Source organism: Nelumbo nucifera, chromosome 3, assembly GCF_055504915.1.
Source record: "Nelumbo nucifera cultivar China Antique chromosome 3, China Antique-T2T, whole genome shotgun sequence".
Taxonomy (NCBI): domain Eukaryota; kingdom Viridiplantae; phylum Streptophyta; class Magnoliopsida; order Proteales; family Nelumbonaceae; genus Nelumbo; species Nelumbo nucifera.
In genome coordinates this window covers 9564812-9590076 of record NC_142651.1, presented here as the reverse complement: position 1 = coordinate 9590076, position 25265 = coordinate 9564812, and the positions used below count along the sequence as shown (strand labels likewise).

Genomic DNA, 25265 nt, shown 5'->3' with positions numbered 1-25265 from the left:
GGAGAGCTAGAGTGCCCTGTGAATAAAATGAGGTAAATTATCTATCCGTCTACTCATACCTTCTTGGCTCATTTCAGAAGTAAATGATTGACATGCTCTATAAGGTCCATGGATATGCTTGCCTCTCTCTGAATGAGGTCCAATAACTGTTGAATCATCTGGTTTCTGATAAAATGACACAACTAGGATTTATTAAAATATAACTTCAGGGAAAGAAAAAGTTAGTCACACAATGAAATGTTCTCATTAATTTACGAGTTTTACATTAAGTATGTTCTTGCTCCATCCAAAACAAAGTATGCTTCTAAAGAGACACTTTTTGTTTGTGCAAGTGCTCTCTCAATATTGATGCTTGTAATTATCTTCCTTTCATTAGTGTAAGTTCAATTTTTTACTATTGAAAAGGGACTTGCATATATTCTAAACTGTAAGTTAAATTGCAGTCAAATATTAATTCCTCTATAGCAATCAGAAAATAACAATTGCACTTACATATTTTTCTAGTTCTTGGTCCCTCTTTTGAAGTTCATTCCTCAAGCGGTTATTCTCTTCCACCTACAAAAAATGTGATGCAATATAACTGATGATAGTCACCACAAGCAACACAAACATATATAAAAGCTACAGCATGAATACATGATTAAACTTAGAATGATTTACCAAAAGAAGATTAACTTCAATTACATACAGTGAAAGCATATCAGTGGTTATACAAGTAATGCAATAGTTCACAAATTCAAACTACAGAACAATGATTACCAATATAAAAAGATTGGTGAGGTTATTTGGCAAACAGAGAAACTATATCCAACCACTTGACCAACAAATTAGCTACAAATCAATCACTTACACAATGAAGATAGTTTTAAAATGGTGTTTCTACGATGAAGATAGTTTTAAAATAAAATTCAGATACAGGTATACAATATTATTTAGTTGCAAACGTATATAATCTGGTAATGCAGACATGAAATATTTTTCATCTATAAAAAGTTTTACTAGTTAAAAAATAAACAAAAAATGTCTTTTTTATTTTTCGGGAGGGAGCAAGAGAATATGATGAGATCGTGAAACAAAAACAAAAAAGTATTTTTTCTTTCTTCTTCAAATAAAAAAAAAAGGCAGAACCTTTCTCTCTTGGGGGATCCATAAAAAGAATGAAGTTATGTTAGTAAAAACAGAAGGTGAAAGGATAATTCTCAAGTTGGCATATGATGAATGAAAATGTGTTGGGGTTACACCAAATTGAGATTGAGGGAGACTCCAAATTGTTGATTGAGTGGCTGCAATCTGGTAAGTTGGGAGCCTGGATTTATAGACAACCCATAAGGGAAATCCACAATATAACAAGGGAGATCGGTGCATGCTTCAAATGGACAAGGAGATCAGCTAATGGTTTAGCTGACACGTTGGCTAAACAAGGGACTGTGAGGGAGAGTATGTTCTGGGCAGTTTTGTAAGAAAGATTACTGGGGGCTCAACACCTACTTAGGGGTTGACAGCTGTACTTAAATCTGGAAAGTTATTTTTAAAGTCATTTAATGAAGTTACCGTTTCCAATAAAAAAAAATGAAAATGTGTTCTGAGTGGCTTGGTATTTATTGTATCAAGTTGGCTAGATATTTAGCAGCCAAAATGAAATTTTTTTCGACTGTGTCCTTAGATCAGTCAACCCTTGACTTCTTAGCAAGTGAAGGAGTTTGGAAACTGAAGCTTTTTCAGGGACCTTCCATGATGCAATAACTTTTGTACTTATTTCTGGATTCTTTATTCATGTATGGTGAAGTGTCTAGGTTTATGTGACAAGGCTTCTTCTCCTTTGCAAATGCACTTATTTTCCCCAGTAATAAAGTAAAATGTTACCACCAAGAGAAAAGAAAGAAAAAAAAGGAGTTTATTAGATAGAATTTCCTAGAGAAATAAGTAGAAGGCAGACAAGGCCCATGAAGATGGAATCACTGTTGATATTACCAAACGACACATCTGTTCCACCAACTGAGAACCCTAAACCAGCTCACTCATCACAAGACCCCCCTCCCCCCAATGACTATCAGCAATTTATCAATGTCATGGACTCTATCGGGCAACTAGAGATCAACTTAGCTGATTAGTTTGGGCAATGAAAAGGCAATTGATTTCACGTACTTGCTTACTATTTATCTTCAATGTCACTCCAAGGAAACCTAGGAAGTGCATCTCCTAGTGATGCTAGGTTTCACTCGTGATCGTGATGGTGGCTGATTTATTAATGTTAGAGTTAGCCGAATAAGGGTAGATTAGTCAACTCACCTTGGTTAAGTTATGAGCTTATGTGGCAGTCTTATTAGAGGTTCTCTGTCCCATACTTAAGTAGGGGCAGTTTAGTCCTTGTACATTTAATTAGAGCCTAATCACTATTAAGAGGTCGACTGATAGGGTTTAGCTATCAGGTTCGACAGTTCTTTCATCTTCTTCTTCTTCTCCTTCTCTTTCTTCTTCTCCTTACTGGTTCGGACTACTGTAGCAACAGTAGAAACATGGTATCAGAGCAAGGTTCGTGACCTGTTTCAGTTTGTGACAACTTCAGTTCGTGCTTCAGTTCTCTCCTTTTCTTCTCTGGGCTGTCAATGGAGAAAAGTGGTTCGTCCCAGGCCTGAAACATCTCAGCTCTTCTTTTTTTTTTCTGGTGCGCAGAACCTCCTTTCCTAAGAAAACAACTTCAGCAGTGAATGGTTGGCTGAAGCTCTCAAACGAAGGTTGGTTATCTCTTCTCTTTGTGCTGTTGGTATTTCTGGGTTGGTTGTTGCCCTGGTTCTTGGAAAATTTCCAAGAACAGGCTGTGTTTACAGTGACCAAATGGTGTAAGGGCTGCTGCTGGTGGCCGAATGGTGTAGGGGCTACTGTAGGTGGCCGAATGGTGCAAGATGTAATGCAATGGTACTAGTTGAGTTCTTGTTGGTCTTGTGGTGCCCTCTTAAAAGCGTTAAAGCAGGTCTGTATTGTGTGACAGCTATGGCTGTGTGGTGGTGCTTGTGATGCACAAACTCTGTTGAGTAGTTGTAAGAGAGCTTGCATGTGGTTAGTAAGTGCTGAATTAATGTCGGTGTAGTCTGTGTTTTTTTGTGAAATCAGTAGTGGTGTGGATAAGAACAAAAGCGTGTGTATCTATCATTGTGTTTAGGGGCTGCTGTAGGTTCTGGAACATCAAACTCTTGACAGCAGCACTTAGTTGGTGATTGGGAAGTCAGATTAGAGGCAGCATTGAAAGAGTATCATGGCAGCAATGGGAGATGGCTGTAGTGATCAGAAACCTAGTGTGGTGGTTTCCTCTGACTATCTAGGTGTACAGATGACCTCAATTAAACTGAATGGTGAGAACTATGTTCCATGGGCCAAGTCGGTGGAAGTTTTTCTCAAGGCAAAGAGAAAAGTGAAGCATGTGAAAGAAGATAAACCACCGGCTGACTCTCCAGGGTTTGATGATTGGGAACAGGAGGATGCTCAAATCATGACATGGCTATGGAACAGTATGGAACCCAAAATAAGTGCCAACTTCATGTTCTTAGATATAGCTAAGGACATATGGGAACATGCCAAGAAGCTGTATTCTGGGCAAGATAATACTACAAGGGTATATCAGCTCTATCAGGAGTACTTTGGTCAGCAACAAGGAAATAAAACCCTAGAAGAGTACTATGCCAGTATGAAGAACCTCAGAAATGAACTCAATGTCTATCATTGAGTACTTTGGTCTGCAACAACTAGATGTCACAAGGTTCTTAGTGGGGTTGAAATTAGAGTATGAACCAGTTAGGGCCCAAATATTGGGGGGCTCTACCCTTCCTACACTTGAGGAAGTGTTTGCTCGGCTTCGCAGGATTTCTTTGGGACAGACAAAGAATCCCACACAGTCTGATAGATCAGTTTTTGTGACAGCCAGAGGAGGTGGACGTGGTACAAAAGGGGGAGGACATGCCTCCCGAGGAGGTCGTGGTGGTTCCATATTTGGCCGTGGTGGTGGTCGTGACTCAGGGGAGGCCGTGGCAAAGAAAAAGGCAGCTGTACAAGGAAGTGTACCCACTATGGCAGGGAAGGACATTCGATAAATTTTTGTTATGATATCCATGGCCGCCCTCCCTCTAAATGGGCCAATCATGCTGTTGCTGGTGGGGTTGATGTCAGTGATAATCAACAGGCAGACCTAACTCCTTCCACATCTACATCTATTTCCGGAAGGGAGATGGTGAGTGTACCGCGTGATGAGTATGAGCGGTTCCTTCAGTCCACTTCACAGCACACTACTGCTACTCTTGCCCACTCAAGTATAGCTTGCCTGTCATCTAAAACCTCTCCTTGGATTATTGCTCTGGAGCCTCTGATCACATGACCGGGACTCCAGGTGTGTTCTCTTCTCTCTCTGAAACTTCCACATCTCAAACTGTTACCCTTGCCAATGGTTCCTCCTCTCCCATTTGTGGTGTTGGCAATGTTGACATGGCTTCTCTTTCTTTATCATCTGTTCTATATGTCCCTAAGTTTCCATTCAATCTTATGTCTGTTAGTAAATTAACCAAGATTCTTAACTGTTCTGTTACTTTTTTCCCTTCCTCTTGTGTTTTTCAGGATCTCAAGACGGGGAAGAAGATTGGTGGGGGGCATGAAGGTGGTGGATTGTATTATCTTGACAGTGGTGGATCGTCAGTTGCACTTCAGACTTCACTCACTCCTCTATAGTGGCATTGTCAACTGTGACATCCTTCTCTCAAGGCACTCAAGATACTAGTTCCGTCTTTGAGTCATTTGTCAGTGTTACAGTGTGAGTCGTGTCAGTTTGGGAAACATCGTCGTGTTTCCTTCAGTCCTAGAGTTGAAAGTCATATGTTGAGTCCTTTTGCTTTGGTTCATTCAGATGTTTGGGGCCTGATCAAAATAGAGTCTTATAATGGTTACAAGTATTTTGTCACTTTTATTGATGATTGTTCAAGAATGACGTGGATTTATTTAATGAAAGAAATGAGTGAATTATTTTCTACTTTTCAAAAATTCCATGCTGAAATACGTACACAATTTGGTATTCCAATCAAAGTTCTTCATTCAGATAATGGTCGTGAATATTTTCTTACTTCCTTTCTTAGAACAGCATGGCATCATTCATCAAACTTCATGTGACTCCTCAACAAAATGGGGGGCTGAACGGAAGAACCGTCATCTCCTTGAAACGGCTCAGTCTATTCTTCATCATATGAGTGTTCTAAACGGTTTTGGAGTGATGTTGTACTTACTGCGTGTTTCCTCATTAATCGGATGCCCTCCTTTATTCTTCATGGTCGGTCTCCCTTCTCTATCTTGTTCCCCACCTTGTCTCCCTTTCCATTAACACCTCGTATCTTTGGTTGTGTGTGCTTTGTTCACAATCTGAGTCCTGGAATAGACAAGTTGGATGCACGCTCCATTAAGTGTATCTTTCTTGGCTACTCTCGGACTCAAAAAGGGTACAAGTGTTACAATCCCATTACTCGGAAGTGCTATGTCTGTCCTGATGTCACCTTTTTTGAGTTTGTTCCCTTCTTCTCAGGAACTAAAGCATCTTCATCTCCACCTTTACTTCCTCTTCCTCTTCCGGTCAATGATCCCGTTCCGGGTGTTCCTGTTGGAGTTGACTCGTCACCTCATCCAGTGTATACACGTCGAACGACACCAGCCCCTCCTCCAGCTTCTACCTTGTCCGCGGATCCTGTCGTTGCTCCTGTTGCTGAACCCTCAGGACTTGATCTACCCATTGCCTTACGGAAAGGTAAACGTAGTTCTACTCTCCATCCCATTTCCAATTTTGTTTCAGTATCTCGCCTTTCCGCCTCACATCGCCAGTTTGTTTCACTATTGTCATCTATTTCCATACCTAACAATGTCCAAGAGGCTCTTAGCTCACCTGGGTGGAGGCAGGCAATGGAGGAGGAACTCTCTGCTAAGCATACTCACACGTGGGAGCTCACTACTCTTCCTCCTGGTAAGCATGTTGTGGGTTGTAAATGGGTGTATACTGTTAAATACTTCCCAGATGGTAGTGTGGAGCGTCTGAAAGCCAGACTTGTTGCTAAAGGTTATTCACAGTTGTATGGAGTGGACTATATGGAGACCTTCTCTCCAGTGGCTAAGATTAGCTTTGTCCGTGTGTTAATTTCCCTGGTAGTTATGTATGATTGGCCCCTATTTCAACTTGACATAAAAAATGCCTTCCTTCACAGTGACCTTATAGAGGAGGTATATATGGAGCAACCACCTGGGTTTGTTGCTCAGGGGGAGGCTAGTAAGGTGTGCAGACTGAAAAAGACAATTTATGGGTTGAAACAATCGCCTCATGCTTGGTTCGGGAAGTTTAGTAAAGTGGTGAAGAATTTTGGAATGAAACAATGCTAGGTTGATCACTCAGTGTTCAGCTATGACTCAAAAGCTGGAAAGATTTTATTAGTGGTCTATGTGGATGATATTGTCATAACTGGCAGTGACAAATTGGGGATCGACAAACTAAAGGTCTTTCTGCAAAATCATTTTCAAACAAAAGACCTTAGGACATTGAAGTATTTCTTGGGTATAGAAGTTGCTAGATCAAGACAAGGTGTAAACCTGTGCCAAAGAAAATATGTTCTCGATCTATTGGACGAAACAGGACTGTTAGGTGCAAAACCGGCTGAGACTCCTATGGAACCAAATGTTAAGTTGAGCAGTGATATAGGGGAAATATTTGATGATCCTGGAAGGTATAGACGACTAGTGGGGAAGCTGAACTATTTGACTATCACGAGACCAGACATCTCCTTTGCAGTCAGTGTGGTGAGCCAATTTATGCAGAACCCTTGTATATCTCACTGGGATGCAGTTCTTAGAATTGTAAGATATCTGAAGGGAGCTCTGGGCCATGGGCTATTGTATAAACCAGGAGGAAAACTTGAAGTAGTTGGGTACACGGATGCAGATTGGGCGGGCTCTGTGTCTGATAGAAGATCTACTACAGGTTACTGCACATTTCTTGGAGGAAATCTTGTGACGTGGAAGAGTAAAAAGCAGACGGTTGTGGCTAGAAGCAGTGTTGAAGCCGAGTACAGAGCCATGGCACACACTACATGTGAATTAGTGTGGTTGAGGAATCTCCTACAAGAAATCGGGTTCCACATGGATAAACCTATGAAGTTGTACTGTGACAATCAAGCTGCGCTCCATATTTCATCCAACCCTGTTTTTCATGAGAGAACAAAGCACATAGAGATTGATTGCCACTTTGTGAGGGAGAAGGTTCTTACTGGAGAGATAAGCACAGAACATGTAGGCTCAGGTGATCAGTGGGCAGATTTGTTTACAAAAGCCTTAAGCTCAGGGAAAGTGAACTATATATGTAACAAGCTGGGATTATATGACATATATTCTCCAGCTTGAGGGGGAGTGTTAGAGTTAGCCGAATAAGGGTAGATTAGTCAACTCACCTTGGTTAAGTTATGAGCTTATGTGGCAGTCTTATTAGAGGTTCTCTATCCCATACTTAAGTAGGGGCAGTTTAGTCCTTGTACATTTAATTAGAGCCTAATCACTATTAAGAGGTCGACTGATAGGGTTTAGCTATCAGGTTCGACAGTTCTTTCATCTTCTTCTTCTCCTCTTCTTCTTCTTCTCCTTCTCTTTCTTCTTCTCCTTACTGGTTCGGACTACTATAGCAACAGTAGAAACAATTAACTACCATTGTCATTTTGACTCAATGACCAAACTTGCCTCATCATTTAATTTACGTGTTGTGCCCTTTAACTCCATTTTTTAATATCCATCTATCTTCAATATAAGCAGATTCAAACAGAAAATATGTGAAAAGGAAAGAAATTTAAAAATTAAAAAAAAAAAAAACATTTGGATGGGTGCCAAGATTTTTTTTATCAGTAAGAGATGAAATTTTATTGATATTAAAGACACGTACAATGTCTACACCATGGATGCAAACATTGTAAAATTTATAAGTAGAGGAAATAAAACAAAGCAGAAAATTTTGATCCAGCTCCATCAAGAGCCCCAACCCATAACATTATCAGTTTTATCCCAACGAGTATTGACCCCACCTTAATTCCTGTCTATCTATCAATCTATGCCTTCACGGGCAAGGGAGTCAACCAAAATGAGTTAGCTAACAAAGGGACCCAAATCACTTCTTCTTGTACATTAACACAAAGTAAGAGCAACTGTCCTTTCACTGTGAATTTTTAGTTACAATTTTTTTTTTGTATTTAAAAAAATTAAAGCAGAGTCGGATTAAATCCGAATCCGATCCGAGTCCATTAGAATTAGAATTCAAATCTGAAGTTTTCAAACCCAATCAGATTTGGATGCAAGTTTTCAGTAATCCGATCGAAATCCAATTCCATTACAATCCTATTTGCCTTGTGTTTGGTATAAAATTACTGTGTTTGGTATTAAAAAAAAAAAAGGTAAGGAAATTTATATAAACCCTCCCCTTCATTTCCCATTTTTTTCTTTCGAATCAAACACATCCTAAATGAAAAAAAAAAAAAACAAAAAACTTATTATCTTTCAAATATCTATCCAAACTGACGATTGCATGCAGGGTTCACTGTACAATTAAGAACATTTGCTTGCTTAACCTACCATAACAAGTATACTAAATTGCCCAGGCTATTATTGAACTGCAAAAGCAAGAATTACACCCAACTGCAGATAATTCAGGATAGTCTTGAACGTTAAGCAAACCAAATATGTACAAAATAAGACAGAGCAAGCCTTATAAATAGAGCTCAGTTTTCAATAACGCTTTAAAGTCAACCTTCATTTGGGGGGTGGGAGAGCATCACAACCCTCATGTAGAAATGGACTTTAAAAATGGGGAAATTTAAAAAGAAAATGGCGACGAGCTAATAGAAATCGTCGAAAAATCGACAAGTTAACCTGTTGCTTGATGGTGTCCTCAGCGGCTTGAACTGCCTTCATGATCTGTACCAAGTGTTCCATCGAAGAATCGTCGACACCCAATCTCGAGAACCTGTTAACTAAGCCTCCGATTCCGTTCTCCATCGCAGGGTTCCACTGGGATCGAGTCTCTTGAGTGTAAACTAATTGGCCCTTAGTGCTTCCTCTGTAATCTGCCATTACTAGAAAACGAAGGGATTCAGCTTCATTAAGGCAGCTCTACCAAGTCCAGTAATATGAGATAAAAACGATTGAAACCGAGGTAGATGTTAAGCACGAGGTTCATGGAACTTGCAGATCGATATGAACTTAGATGATTCAAACCCTCTGGAACAAGTAAATGTGGAAACGTGAACAGCGGGCTTTGAGTAGTATTAGTGTTCCTCCGCGAGAACTTTCTTTGTGATGTCCGATTGGCAAATTTCTGGGGGGATCCTTCTCTGCTTCTTTATTTTCTTTTCATGATTTAAATCTCTTTTCTTTTTTCTTCTTTTCTTTATCTGTTTTCTTTTGTTTTTCCCCTTTCTTCGGTCTTCTACGCGCGCGAAACGGCTCCAGCCTCCAGACAGTCGTGACCCATGAATCCGAGATTGCTTGGTTAGGAGATGATCAGTTGAAGACTTTGCTCGTGTCAAACCTCAAAACAACTCAAATACTGTCGTTATCATGGAGCAGCTGATGATAAGGTATGGTTATCCTACCGATAGTATTCTTATATTTTTAGTTACAAACCGTCGATACTTCCTGTGAAAATCTAAGATGCAAAATATTCCGATTTGATGATTTTAGGCCAAAGACGATAGGTCTAGATTGACTTTTTATCAAACTCTGGAAATATACCGGCATGTTTGCAGTAATAAAAGGACAAGTCGTCGCAGTAATGATGATGATTTTATCTGGATTGGTGCTGTCAAAGATAAAAACGGATGAAGCGCAGAGAGAAAGGAAGTCATGAAATAGCACAATTGCATGATTTTTTTTTGGTATTTTACAATTGCATGATTTCATCTGCGGCTAGAGCCCTAGGTAGGGTAGGTATTACATCACTAAACTGATTCTTTCGTTATAATTCTGTGATAAAATAAATAAAGCAACTTTTAGCTGTTCATCTGGCTGTGGAATTAATGATGTGGTTCTACGCCAATATTATAACTGAACGTAACTGAACGACTTAACTGTTCAGTGGGATGTGGAACTCAGCCAGCCCGCGGCTAAAGTGTTCAGCTAATCCGAATTCAAATAAATGAGATGTTGAATGATTATGGGGTAATGTATTTTTATGATCAGTGTGAAGTGTTGTTATTGGTTGATTAATTCACAGCCTGCTGAATAGCAAAAACATTCAGTTAATCATATATAGGGTAAAAGACGATAAGTTGAAGTTGCTGAACTATAACTTTTTATTCTTTGTGCTTTAATGCATAAAATAGTAATATTTAAAAGTATAGTAATGTATCCAACTTCAGTAGAGAGGTTTATCAGAAAGTGGTGTCTATTTTCAGATCAGCCCGGACCGGACCCATGAGCTGGCTCTGAAAGACTTGAACTATGTTGACCAATATTAATCTTTCTTTTTACCAAAAAATGAAAAAAAAAAAAAACTTCAGCTTCAACATTTAAGGAGCTAGCAGCCTCCTTAAAACCTTATACCAAGGTTTTTAAAATCGATTTGGACAATAAACCGGTCAAGGGTCCAATTTCTAAGTCGAATAGTTGGCCCGTTTTGAAAAAAATAATAAAAAACAGTCAAAAACGTTGAATAGTTTAAATGGTTTAACCGTTCGGGTCAATGATTTATTGACCAATTCAACATTTTTTTTGGCAAAAATCCAGTTTTGGAGAAAAATGGAACTGATCAGCTAATTGGTTCCCAGTTTTTCCAGTCCGACCATCCGGTCCAGTTTTGAAAGCCATGCCTTATACACTATATGACCAAGCAATAAACTTTTTCAGTTCAGCCATCTCAACTCTTGGAATTCCTAAAATTTGAGTTTTTCAGTTCAACCATTTCAGCTGTTAAAACTCTCTTGAAATTTGTAAAGCTCTCCTCTAGTTTATAAGAGAACTTAAACATCCACTATAATTTTAAACTATTAAATTCGGATGGTTGACCATTGACCTAAAAATTGATTGTTAAAATGGTTTCATTTTCAAGCTATTTTTTAAAACCTTGCCCTATAAAACGATGCCAGTGGACAAATAATTTCATTTGCATGTAATATCATGTTTACCTTATAATATTAGTTCAAATACTCAATTTTACCCTTTGATGATTGAAAAAAAAAACAATTCTTTTTAAATAAAAAAGACAAAAAAAATAAATTTGAACTTCCTGTTCACGTATTCAACTAAAATTTAAACAAACTCACTTGCAATATAATTACTTATTCATTTGGAAGATTAAAGATAAAGAGGCAAACTCATGTGTTTCCTCTCTAACAGATTTAGCTTGTTCCGTGTGACGATCTTGGTTATTTCTTATGAAACAAGGAAAAAATGTAAAAAATGAGTGGAAGGTTTCTTTGGTGGTCATCTACGTACTTCAAGCAGTATCAAAATTGGGTTCTTCTAATTCTAAGTCTACACTTTGGACTTATATCTTGAAAACTTAAAAATATTGAAACAAGGAATAAAGGATTTAATTTTCGTTGCTGTATTAAACAAGATATCCAAGATCTGTGATAAGATACACACCATCAGGCATCAACATAACACGATCAGGGACGAAAAGCCACCATAAGCCTTCCCTTATGTTACATGAGATGAACGTTCCAACCAATTGACTGGCTTCTTGGAATCCTAACAGTTAGGAAATGGGGTTATGGAAACTTAGAGGATAAGATCTGAAGCATGTCTTAAGATATTATCTTTAGAACATTATTTGCCCCACTCAGTTTTACTGAGTTTTCTGTTGGGTTATAGATAAATTTGTTTAGAAGATATAACAAATACTTGAGCGAAAATCTGCAACTAACAAAGTTGAAGTTTTTGAATAAACTTTTTGTAAGACAGTAAGAGGTTGAATTAAGAGAAACAATAATGATTTTTTAAAAACTTGTGTTAATTTGCTTGATTCACTCCTTGAATAATTTATGAAGAGTTATAGAGTAGAGGAATGTGATGGTTCAGAAAAAAATTTTTTGAAAAATCACAAATTTGACTGCTAAAAGGTAATTAATAGTAATGATTATTAACTTTAAATAGTACCTCTTGATCACACCCGATCGAATCGTGACAGGTGAAACATCAATGGTCAACCTTGCATCAAAAGTCAAAGTTGCCTTATACCGACTACCACGTAGGTGTGAGCAAAGTGCGCCTCATTGTGTCATATACATGCACGCATGCGCGTTGCACGATAGCAAGCCTCCATATTCTTCTTATATTTCTAAGAAGTGTAAATAAACTCTTATTTAAAAACTCAAAACTTAATTTAACAAATTTTCAATGTAAAACAAGTTGAAAACTGATTTTTATGTATAAAATATTTATCAAAATACATGTGAAGGTGTATTTTTTTCATATAATTAACCAATCAAACCCTATTAAATTTCATATTTAATGAGATTAAAATCCAACAACAAACACTACCGATTGTTGCAACTGGGATTTCATCACTTTCTTGCCACCCCAAAACCAACTGCGCTTGTGCCACTAAACTCCTCATTTACGAAATTAGCTTCCACTTCCACAGCATATGCCGACATGCACAGCGATCTCCTATACCTCCAAACCTTGGTCTTCACTGAAATCACTAATCTCACAGGCTCCATCCATCCATCACAAAACTTCATGTCTCACTTATGGGTTTTCATTTATTTAATCGCAGGCGCTTTCAGAGCATACTCATGTATAAAACTAATTAAATAAGATATTGAAAATTTGACGCTACATATTTACCTGTTTTTGTTGTCATGCATGCAGCATGCATGTGTGTTTTCGTACTGATTACAATGCTTTTTACGTACTGATTTCTCACATTCAATGGTTCATTTTTAAAATTTCTCACATTCACCAATTACAATGCTTTTTGTACTGATTTCTCACATTCAATAGTTCATTTTAAAACTCAAAGGATAAAACTGCATTTATTTCATAATTCTGTCAAATTAATATAACGGGTATCTTATTTTGATAAGGGAGATTTAAATGCTTTTTGATAAACCTTAGTTAATACATACGCTTGGTCATAAACAGGGTTACTGTACAATTCAGTTTTAATAACGGAAATTGTCTAAAACTTACCATGAGTTTTTAAAGTTTTTCTTAAACTCATCACAGATTTTCAAAATGTCTAAAATTCACCATGTTAGTAAGTTTTTATTTTCCAAAATTCACCTTCTGTTAATGCACCGTTAATGCTTCTTAACAGAGGTGTCCATGTTAGCATAAATAACAAATTTCATGACCAAATTACCCTCGAATGGTTAGTTAGAGGAAAAATGGTCTGTTTCAGTTTTTAATTTTCCTGTTTTTTCTTTTGCTTTTTTTAGTGTTTTGTTATGATTTTCAATATTGTTTATAATTTATGTTTTTTTTTACATTTTTCTATTTTCTATAATCTATAAACTTTCCTGTTTTTTTTGTTATTTATTTGCAATTTCTATGTTTTTCTATAATTTTTTGTGTTTTTTCTACAATTTTTTATTTTTTACTTTTTTTTCATTTTCTATAGTTTCTATAATTTAAAAATAATTTTTTATTTTGTTTGTAATTTTTATAATTTTTATATTTTTTGTAATTTCTATGTTTTTATGTATTTTATATTTGAAAAATATTTTTTTGAACTTTTTCCTTTTTTCATGTCTAAATATTAAAATGGTAATATATTAACACCCGTTAATTTATTTTGTATATACTTTATTTTTTCTATGAAGGTTAAAATGGTAATATATTAACACCCGTTAGTCTGTTTCATGTCAAGTTAGTGACATGATGAGTTTTAAACATTTTGAAAAGTTGTGATGAGTTTTAAGATAAATGTTGAAAACTCATGGTGAGTTTTAGACAATTATTTGGTAGCTTTCGTTTATTAAATAAACATTTGTACTTGATTTGTCTTCAAAATTGATAAAAGTATTTGATAAACTATTTATAGACAATTAGGCATCATCAGGCACTATTATGCACCACATCAGCGGATCAGTGAATAAACGCTCAACCGTTGGGGGAAACATTAAAAAGAAACTTCCCCCAACAATTAGTACATACATAAATCAAAACCCAATTTCATGAATATCAATGCATACAAATTAATATGATGGAAAAAATGCTGATTTGACAATGACATGGCATAGTTTATCACGAAATGCCCACGAAACAAAACACACGCATTATCAATCAATCGTATCTTAAAAACTGATAATCAATCAGGTGGTTATTTATAAAATTCATACCCCTTCCGAATCATGTCTTTCTATATAATATAGATTTTTGCAGTCACATGAATAATGACGTGATGTTTAACCATGGCATTAGCATGAAGATGGTCACTCAACATGATTCCAAATATGGAGAGATGTGGGTTCAAGCCCACGTAACTACAAGCTCTTAGTGAACCTCATGTGCACCTTCCTCTTTGTCCACCCCTTTAATTTCTTTGTAGGTTGACTTTTTCAATATTAGATGATCAACTTATTCCAACTTGGACGATCTATAGCTTACGGTAGTTGAATCACTATTTGAATTGAACTTTTAAAAGAGTGAAGTAAAATTGGAACTTTTTTTTTTTGTTTTAATTTGCAAGTTGAATGAGGTTAGAAGGGGTTGGGAGTATGCGAAAAAAGCCAAGGGTTGAAGTTGCATTAAATGATTTAAGTGTCAACAACTTAACAGTGGATGTGGCACTAAATAGAAATGAATGGTGTTGCACTGTTTTGAAGTTTCATGTATATGACATGTTATGAATGTAGGCTAAAAGAGAACTTGAAATCAAGTTTGGTTGTTCAGCACTTAGTGCTTATTTATTTGTGTTGATCATAGACGAATTGATCGGTACACAAATAGGAGGGCCCATTGTGCATGTTGCCCGTTAATAATATTGTTATAATTTGATGAAACTAATAAATGATTAGATGCACATTTAAATTTATGGACAAATACGTTAGAAGCATCAACAACAATAAAAATAATAAGTAGAAGTGTAAATTAGGGTACATGTTGTTTAAGATTGATAATCAAGATATAACTCAATGTAACATTTTTTTTCTAATACCATAATTTGGTAATTCATAACAAGGTAATAATTGAGTAGGATGTTATAGTATAGAATTAAATAGATAATATCATAATAAGACAAAGATGTTACAAATATATTATTTAAGAAATATATAAGTTTATTGTCAAATTGTAAATTAAAAAGGAGGAAATTAAATCTATGATACCAGAAAGAAAGACACGATACTCAAAATAGGTTGGACCAATGAAAACACCTTTGTGAATTTTGATAAATACAACTGATGAGGGCGAATTTGACCCTCCAATGATATTGTGACACATGACACCTTGGAACAACTGGGTGACACCTAGAATCACTTAGGCAACAACTTAGCCAAGATGATGGTATCCCGAACTGACGACCTAGCACAGGCACTGGCCTAGTGACCAACCTTTATGCCGAACTAGCGACCTAACTAGTAGGATAGCAGCTCAGCCTGACACGATAAGTCCGCAACGGATCAAGCTCGGATAACCAGACCACCTTGGGACAATTCTACCTCGGGACGAGTATACCTCGGTGCAAGGTCACATCAGGACCACCTCGGTCCCAAGGCACTTCGGCATTCGTATCAGGTCGGATCTAAAGAGCACGAGCTCAAGCAATGCTGACCGACCACCGCATGGAAACCTCGGAGATCTCATCACCGTACCCCATGTCTTGTGGGATCATGCCTTGTAACGGTTAGGATTTCACCCACTCCCCGATTAAGGCGGAAATGGCAACCTTACCGGTTGGTGGCATTATCCCCAACTAACATGGAAACAGATCCTATCACAGCGGGGATCCAGGAATTACTCCACCAAACCCGCGAGGTCTTCGGTATATAAAGCCCTCACCCCCTAGGGGTGGAGAGAGACGTAACCTCTGCTCTCTAGCTCTCTCACAATCTAATATCATTTTCAGCTCGCAAACTAAGTGCTAACTTAAGCATAAAAAAAACCCCGCTGGATAAACAATCCCGGGTTCTCTGGTTCATCTCTTGCAAGTTCATCGAGCCCATCGTTGTTGGTAGCCAAATCATCTCCTGTAAAGAACAGCCGGATTGCGCTACATCAACAACCTCATTGGTTACCACTTTTATGATCCGATTCATTGGTTACAAGTTTTCATGGTATTGGTTTGATTATGATGACAAAAAAGGCATAATAATGAAATCAAAATTCCTCAAATATCACATTTTTCTATAATCCAGATCTTTTCCAAACAAAAAACACCGTCTACACAATATTCAGACGTACATTGAAAATGTCTCCATACATGTATGTTAATTCAAAGAAAAATGTTCCATGGTTATGATTTCAGAGTTTATGCAGAGTTTTTACTTTCAGGAGATCTTGTGGTGTATTTCCTTTTGTGACATTTAGTCCTGACATGACATTATTCGACCTAAGTTTCTGCATCTAATCAAAGTGTGATTGAGGTCAATCCAACTATGTTCACAACACTGATTCCTAGCATACTAATATTCTTGCCGAACTATGCTTAACTTCAGACTTATATCGGATCCGAATTCGATGCATTAATGATAGCATATCCCCTGTTTGACAACACTGATCGTGCTTCAGTTCGGTACACCCACTTTTCCGTACAGTCATTAGTCAAATAATGAATGAACGATGAAAATACAAGTTGACGCACAATCGACGACTATTCATATTGCTTACAAGAGATTGAGTTGCGTTTATCATAATAAGTAGGATTGTTTACACTAGATCATTCCTGTAAAGCAATACAAGTTGACACGTGGTAAGCATAGGTCGTTTTCGAGTACTCATTAATTAACGAGCCTAATAAGCCCCACTCAATGAGCTCAAAATCCAGCACGTCAGCAATTAATCTTACGTGGTCTCCACTTGCTGCCGTACTCTTGCTCGTAAAAAAGAAGTCCAGAGCCGGACATAACGCCGTCAAGTAACGGTGAACGGGCCCTCAAGCTTCAACCTTCCGAGTCCCGACTCGTATAAAAGACTTCTCTGCTTCACTTCGCTGTTAGCAATCTACTAGTCACTTTGTCTACTCGTTGTCTCCGAAGTCCGAACAGAATCCTTCGCTCCAATATTTTATCGTCTTTTATTTCTTATTTATTTATTTTCTGCTGTCTTTCTTCATCCTTCTCTTTCATATTCATCTTTCTATGAGCCCATCTATCTACGTTTGTTTGATTTTATTGAAATGAAGCATTGATTTTGGTGGAAAACGATTTTCGAATGCTTCAATGCTTGGTTTGTTCCTCTGATTTACAATATCTTGAAGCGCGTTAGGGATTTAGATGTTGTTCGTATTTGATGGCTATGAGGGGCGTCGATTTCAAGTGGCAAGTTCGAATATTTGTTGGAAATGGAGAACCATTTGCTCAAAATTATCTCCCAGTATTTTTTTTTTTTAAGTTATTCCTCTTCACTTCTGACATGGGGCTTTATCTTGATGTCCAATGTTGGTTTTCCTTTTGCAGGTACGATGGGTTTTTCTTGTCAATGCTCGCGACAAGTGTGTATCCTTGATAGTAGTTCCAGTAATTTTTCATGTTACGGGAAGTCTTGACTTTCTGCGACTTGTAATTTGAAGTAGATCTCCTTAAGTTTTGTTGTAGTCTTTGACAAATTGACTGCTAGAATCATTGTTTCTATTAATTGGAAGCGTTATCATCTTTGTACATACCCGTTGCATATATGGATTGTGGTAAGCTTCCTTTATTAAACAAGACATCTTTACCATTATTTTCAAGTTTGTACATTTGTGTCGTAGAAGAAAACTGTTCCGCTACCTTTCTTTGTCCATTGCGTTAGGTTGACTATACGACTGTCTTTGTATTCCGGTTGTTGATGTTCGTAGACAATGGCCTTGCCGCTGGAATGGGTTTGTAAGGATCCTAACTTAAACTCCTTACAAGTTGGTTATGAAGTTTGAGACACGATAAGTGTATTGGTCAATATCCAATGTCTTTAGTGATATTGTAGTTAACGCCTTTCATTTATTTATTTGTAATGATTTCATCTGAATGCTATTTCACCAACCAGCAGGGAATTAGATAAAAGTGAACAAAAAATAACGTGCACATGGAGGTGTTTCATGTGCCATATAAAGCATGAGTTGGATTGTGCATCATAAGGTGTTTCATGTGCCAAGAAATAACATGTTTTATATGATAAATGTGCATTGACTATGGACGAACTCATAGCTTAGGAAAGGATTTCGTCTGAGGGAAATAGAGATTCCCCTGAAGGGGATGCTGTTATTTTGTTTAGCATGGCACTGCTTTTATGCCATTCAAAATTTTGAGTGACTTTCCAACTGTTAGTGAAGTGATAATTGCAAGGTTTTTATTCCAGGTGAAGCAATTTGCAGCTAGCTGAGGATTGATGTAGGAAGATAAAAGTGATAATTGCAAGGTTTTTATTCCAGATGGCTCTATTGTCTGGATGAACATTTCTTTCTTGAGTCCATTGCAAGACTATGACTGAGGATTGATGTAGGAAGATGGGTGGGGGTGTGGGGTTCAGGTGGGCACAACCTCCATTTTTTTCTTTTGGATAAAGAAGGAAAGAAGTTGCTATCAAACCTGGGGGTAGTGCATCCCTGGTTATTAACTGAGATTTGGTTAAAGGTTGAGGTTGGGTCCTATCTCCTCCCGACTTTCTTGAATCCTATGCCCTTGATTAGTAGTGAAATCTACCACCTGATTGCCTGTGATAGATATGCGAAGCTTCAACCTCTATTCCTGCTCAACATTGCTGTCCTCCACGTTTCTGCAATTGCTGTTTTAATTTGCCCTGTACGAGTCTGGAACCTTTTTTTGATATCGTTTTGGGTGACAAGAGTCAGTATGGAGAATCTCCATGAAGTTTTATCTGCGAATATAATTTGTTTACCAGCAAAATTTCTGTATTGTTGACTGATCTTGTTCCGTTGGCACTGATAATTAGGCCTTCCTATATATGTAGATACGTTATTTTATTTTATTTTCTGATGGGCAAGAATGGTTAATGATTAAAAAGTTGTTGGATAAAGACAGAGTTCCAAACTCTGTCTGCATCACAAAATTTAACAAGTTATAATATTAATAAAAAAAACTTTAGCAAGTTATAAAAAAGTTAATAGTTCCTCTTTTTTGTCAAAAAAAAAGATAAATGAACACTTAAAAAACAATAGTAGAGTTGATTAAACTTAAAAATCTTCTAGGGTGCTGTTGCTGTTTTTCCAAGGTAGTCAGTTAGTCAGCCAGATACACACACACACACAATAAACATATTTGTTTCTATAATATGTATTAAGCCTGGATTACATATAATAAGATTGTTCCTTCTTCCTTCCTCTGTTTTACATAATGCAGGGATTTTGGCTGGCAGCAAAGATATGCTCGCTTCTGTGGAAGGATTGTGGTTCTTTCGATTCTTTCCCTGTTGCTTTATCCTTTTCTTTGGGCTTGGACTGTGATTGGGACTCTGTGGTTCACAAGCGCAAGAAGCTGTGTAAGTTACCGATTTATGTACCTATTTCTGGGAGAAAATAATTCTCATGTGATTTTTTTTTTCTTTTATATTAACCATTTCTTTTAAATGCTTGCAGTTGCCTGAAGAAGGCCAAAAATGGGGTTTTCTTATATGGTTGCTTTTCAGCTACTGTGGACTCATCTGCATTGCTTGCATGTCCACTGGAAAGGTTAGTTCTCCCTTCTCTGTCTGCTGATGTTTACTCAAAGAAATTCTTATACCAAATCCTATATCTTTCTGGTACTACATAAAAAAACATTTTGTTATCAATATCAATGAAAACAAATACTGAAATTTGTAGACAATTATCCATTGAAAGGAATTTGTTTGATGTCTATATGCTAAAAAATATTCTCAATTTTAGTGGTGACATACCCTTGCTTGAATGGAAATATACATGCACAATGTCATCTTACATGATTAGGAGATTATGGATGGATTAAAAACCTAATAGTTCACAAAAGGGGACTCAAAGGTGGTGATAGGCTGGATAAAAAAGAATAGTGAAGGACAATGGCAATATTGACACATTATGAGGGAGATTAGATGCCTTGCAAGGGAGATGGGAACCCTTCTCTCTGGGATTCAAAGATCAGCAAATAGTTTGGCTGATGTGCTAGCCAGAAAGGGGTGAGCAGAGTGAAGCTGTTTTGAGGCAATTTGCATGTATGAAAGCATGTAAATAACAACAAATTGGGTTTTGTGGCAGATGCCATCCTGAACTTCTGTGGAATACTTTGTATACTTGTAAATATTCATTTTTCTATACATTTAATGAAGTTCTGAAAGCTAAAAATAAAAAAAATTAAGAAATACTAAAAATAAGAATATTCTTATTTAGAAACAAGTACTGAATAGATTTATAAAAAAAAAGTACTGAATAGACTATGCTTAGTAGGTTATTTCTCTTGAAAGTCCATTTACTCTTCTTTTTCTTTTTAATGAGACTTGCATGATGATGAGAAGAAGCTGATTTAGCCCATGCATCATGGAGGAGGAAAAATTAGTGGGAATCTAATGTTTGATTTTATTTTGCAGTGGCTGACCCGAAGGCAGGCACACTTGCAACGTGCTCAACAAGGAATTCCAATTTCAGAATATGGTGTAAGGTTTCAAATTCCCTGGTTTGGATTCTTAATTACTTATAAGGAGAGTGAACTTTGTCCTGATTGAAGAATTTCAACTGCATTGAGTTGGTCTCATGCCCTTTCAAAATTTAATAGATGTCAATCCAATTCCATCCAAGTTGCACACCCCCTACAAGATATCTCCTTGGAAAAGGTAAAAAGATTGCGTAGCATTAATGTGAGAAAGATGATGTATAAATGAGGGTGTGCAACTGTGTAAAAAATTTAAGGAAATCAGAACTCCCTTCCAAAGAAAGAAGAACTAAGTATCAAAGGAGCTATCACCATACCAAGAATTCCAGAATTAGCAAATCATCTGCCACCAAATTCATCACTTTTGATTTAAGTTAAAGTTTCCCTTGGTATTGTGGGCCATCTTAAAAGTTGAGTAACTGGTCAATCAAGGTCTTCTAATAACCATATTTTTTGCATTCTACATGATACAGAACATCCATGCAAGGTGCTCCTCTCCAGATGCACTGTCATAATTAAATTTCAACTTGATGAATACCAGACTTAAACACCTTTATTTGATTTTAACTATCACAGAATGATCATTAGTCCTTTCTTCTTATTTATTTGCTTAAATTACTATATTGAAATTTCATTCCTCATTTAAGGTTTTGGTTGACATGATCCGAGTACCTGATTGGGCATTTGAAGCTGCTGGTCAAGAGATGAGAGGGATGGGCCAAGACACTGCTGCATATCATCCTGGACTTTACTTAACTGCACCTCAGGCATGTTGTTTTTTTCCATGGTTATCACTTTGGGTGTGGTAGTTATTACCAGACTTTATGTGCTGCTGATTTCAAGCTTAAAGCATAATGGCTCTGATTTCAAATTATTGCAGAAACTCATTTTGATACTGGCAGAGCTAAATCTGATATAGTGGCTTCCAACAAACATCTTTATGCATCACAATTTAGACCTGTCAATGTGTTGGGTCTGGGTTACATCGAGGTAGACACGGTCCTAACCTTATACGGAAATTGGTGGATCCAATCCCAACTATGACCCTATAGGGTCTGTGAGTAACCAGCCCAGAATCAGTCCTATTATTAATGGGACTTATTGGGTCTGTCCTGATTTTGGTTTGACAGTTCATAACAAGGGAGAGATTGAAGAGGATGTTGCCTAGGGGTGGCCACGAGCCGAGCTCAAGCCTAATAAAGCTCAGCTCATGTCATGAGGCTCGCGAGCCGGCTCGAATAGCTACGGTACATAGGGCTGTCAACGGGTTGGGTCTGGTTTGGAACCAGCTAGAACCAGAACCGACCAGACATGAAATATTGTGGACCCGGAACCGAACCTGATCCGATAAGGTCTGTAATCTTTAGACCCAGAACTGAACGGATCGGTTCTCAGGACAATCGGGTCTGGCCCGACAGACCTGATTATAATAAATAATATATACATATATACTAAATATTATATACATTATATATATTATATATATTTTATTTAATATATTATATATTGTATGTATATATCTTGGGTCAGGTCTGAATCGGTTTGGGACTGGGTGGAACCAGTTCCGAACCGATAATAATTGGGACACTATATCAGGACCTGGAACTAGAACCGGTCCAATCAGTTTGGGTCCATCAGGTCATACCCGACCCATTGGCAGCCCTAGTGGTATATTCTTTGAAGATATTAGTATATTACATCGTCAGATTGGGTCCTTATGGACCTGATCCTAGTCTGATACTCTGATTGTTATCCTCTCACTAATGAGGCCTAGAATTTACCTTTTAGAACAAGGGCCTGTTCCACATCCTTTATAATAGGGTAGGGTTGCAATTGAATTGAGTTCTAATCGAATAGTTCAGGCTCAAGTTCGATTAGACTTGATTCGAGTTTGATTATAATCAAGTTCAAATCTCAAGGTAAGCTCGATTAGTTATTCAAACTTGCGCTCGACCAATAAAAAGTTCGGCTTGAGAGCTCATGAACCTGGCTCAATTAAGATTGATACTAATATATATTATAGACTTAAAAATATATTTTTATAATAGATATTATGAGAAAATATTTTTATGTAAAATATATTTTCACATAAAATATATTCATTTTCGAGCTGAACTTGAGCTCATTGAATATTTAATAGAATTGAGCTCAAACCGGAAAATAGAGTTCGAATCGAACTTGAACCTAGTAGTATTTTAGTCGAGCCAAGCCATAACATGCCAAAGTTTGTCTGAGCTTGGCTTGATTGGTTCAGGTTGATCTGTCTAATTGATGTTTATCGCTAGTCAATCATGAGACAAGATTGTGTGCCCTAAGCTTCTCATGTAGTGCAAACAATACTCTGACAAGATGCCCTACCTTCAAGATGCCCTAAATTCTTGTTCCAAATTTGTATTTGTTTTTATTGCCAATTCTGAGTCTGTGGTTGTTATTGTTGATTCCACAGAGAGAAGCAGTGGAGGCACTCATTCAGGAACTGCCCAAGTTCAGGCTAAAGGCTGTCCCAACTGATTGCAGTGAATGTCCCATCTGCCTTGAAGAGTTCCGTGTTGGGAATGAGGTAAATATTCCTTTTTATACTATCATCATCCATATGACCTCTCATCCATACCATGGAGATTGTAACATATGATTCAACATCTCGTTGTTTTTATATTTTGAGAATATTCCGATGAATCATCTGGAACAAAATCTTCTCATTTTTTTTGTTTTCTTTTCTTCAACAATAGAGATGGTTTTTTCTGTGCAGCAATATAGTTTAACGCACCATGTGTTTTCTGATTTGGATTGTTCCTTAATATCTGCAATAACCATGGTGGACATTTTTGTTGATCTGGTCCATCCAATAGGTGATCCTTTTGCAGAAGCAAAAAACTATTCATCAAGAATTCTCTAACCAACTTTTGTATCGCTGGACCATTAAAGCAGTCTTTTTCATGCTTTCTACCATAAAAATGCTGTTTTTTTGGGTTGCATCATACGATGACACCATTTTGTAAATTGTAGAAAAGGACATGACTGTAATACCTGGATTTTGTTGACACCAAACTTCCTTCTAGAACATTAAGACTCTTGAGCTCCAAGTCCCTTAAATAGAAATGTTGCAGGTTCGTGGACTCCCTTGTGCGCACAATTTCCATGTGGAATGCATTGACGAGTGGCTTCGGTTGAATGTGAAGTGCCCGCGCTGCCGTTGCTCTGTCTTCCCTAACCTTGATCTCAGTGCTCTATCCAACCTTCGTCCTGATTCTGGTCATGCCTCTGCTAGTGTTGTGACTACAACACGCTATATGCGAGCTCAGCCTCCTGGCCAGAGCTATCTACTGAGGTTGCAGGGCCTTTTGCGCCCAATCCGCACAGAGAATGCTGTGGCAGGCAGTGATACCATTGCCTTGGAAGGTGCTGAAAATGGAGCACTATCAGTGGTAATTCAGGATCCTTCTAGCACAGAGGTCCCAGCTGGCCCAGAACCATCAATGGAATGCACTGTTCATTCACCCCAACCTCACTTTTAAATCCTCCTTTCAATACAGCCTTGTGTTTTCTGGGTTCTAAAGTCAGGCCCACAAAGAAAATTTAAAGAAAGTTTTGCCAATCATATGCTAATGTTGTACTGACCCTTGATATTGAGTAAAAGAGTTGCGCCTTTTGTTCCTCAAAACCGAGCTTGAGCTATGATGAATTTATACTTTTGTTTGTGGACACCTTTTATATGGTTTTCATTTGAACTAATGGATGGAGTTTAATCTGAAGTTGTAATAGGCCGAGCCAGGATTTTCTTCTTCTTAGGCCTGTCAATGCCTCGATGGGATGTGCAGACCCATTGAAGAGCTGACATAATTACATAGGGTCTGGGGCTCATAATGCATTTCCTAATAAGTGTATTGGAATTGGTTTGGTTATTTATTCCAAACCAATTAAGACCCCAACTGACTATATATGTATGCATTTTGGCATATTACAATGATACCCCCAAGTTTTTCATGATGTGCTGCTATTATCATATTATGTGATATACAAATGTGTTGGTTTTACAGTTTTGAACCACTTGTTTCTAATATAGGAGGCATCAAGAAACAAGGTTTAGAAATACAAAATACATGTTTTGCACTGTAAATATTTGTATTTGTACTCTTGCCAAGCTGAGCATTAGGATTCAGATTGAAAAAATATAATTGAGAACATAAACATTCTTCAAACGGAAACAATTCATCCATGGTCAATCCATGTTCACTCCAACAGTAGAAAGTCTTTGGAACTCCTGCTTGCCTGGGTTATATTCGGTTTATCAACTTCCCTTGAGTTGAGACCAAGGTTCAAAGCATTAATATATATCCTGATAAGGTGCAAGGGGTGTATCAGTAGTATCATCTGCTTACCTTTTTTTTTGTTTTGTTTTTCAAAAATAGGTCAGGGGGTAGGTTTTACGTCTGTCTACCCACTGAAATAGGTCTAATGCCCGAAACACCTGTATTTTGCGTCAGTGATCTACCAATACAATATATATCGGTTGAT

At 37.3% G+C, this 25265-nt stretch overlaps 2 protein-coding genes across 6 annotated transcripts in view; one reads left to right on the top strand and one right to left on the bottom strand.

Annotated features, from left to right (window-relative positions):
- LOC104593212 (uncharacterized) overlaps positions 1-9559 on the bottom strand; it is a 62290-nt gene extending 52731 nt beyond the window's left edge. For all 4 annotated transcript variants that reach the window (XM_088900183.1, XM_010252973.3, XM_010252974.3 and 1 more), the window contains exons 1-3: positions 8920-9559; positions 493-555; positions 60-165 (exon numbers count right to left, since the gene is read on the bottom strand). In XM_088900183.1, the coding sequence (XP_088756309.1) occupies positions 60-165; positions 493-555; positions 8920-9120 (370 nt within the window). In that variant the 5' untranslated portion in view covers positions 9121-9559. The remainder of the gene's footprint in view (positions 1-59; positions 166-492; positions 556-8919) is intronic.
- A 7568-nt stretch (positions 9560-17127) lies between these two features.
- On the top strand, positions 17128-24509 carry LOC104593208 (E3 ubiquitin-protein ligase SIS3-like). Of its 2 annotated transcripts, none has more exons than XM_019197002.2 (10): positions 17128-17529; positions 17613-17651; positions 17773-17839; positions 17947-18020; positions 19491-19629; positions 19727-19819; positions 20689-20754; positions 21398-21517; positions 23197-23310; positions 23858-24509. In XM_019197002.2, exons 1-10 carry the CDS (start codon positions 17498-17500, stop codon positions 24263-24265), a joined length of 1152 nt encoding a protein of 383 aa, XP_019052547.1. In that variant the 5' UTR covers positions 17128-17497; the 3' UTR covers positions 24266-24509. The 2 variants fall into 2 exon arrangements, with proteins under 2 accessions (XP_019052547.1, XP_010251271.1); XM_010252969.3 differs by having other exon boundaries at positions 17129-17474; positions 23858-24454.
- Positions 24510-25265: the final 756 nt, after the last annotated feature.

Coding starts and splice junctions, on each gene's coding strand:
- LOC104593208 (XM_019197002.2), top strand. CDS start 17,498: ATGGAGAACCATTTGCTCAAAATTATCTCCCA. Junction 17,530..17,612: donor TTGCTCAAAATTATCTCCCA/GTATTTTTTTTT, acceptor TTCCTTTTGCAG/GTACGATGGGTTTTTCTTGT. Junction 21,518..23,196: donor TTTACTTAACTGCACCTCAG/GCATGTTGTTTT, acceptor TTGATTCCACAG/AGAGAAGCAGTGGAGGCACT.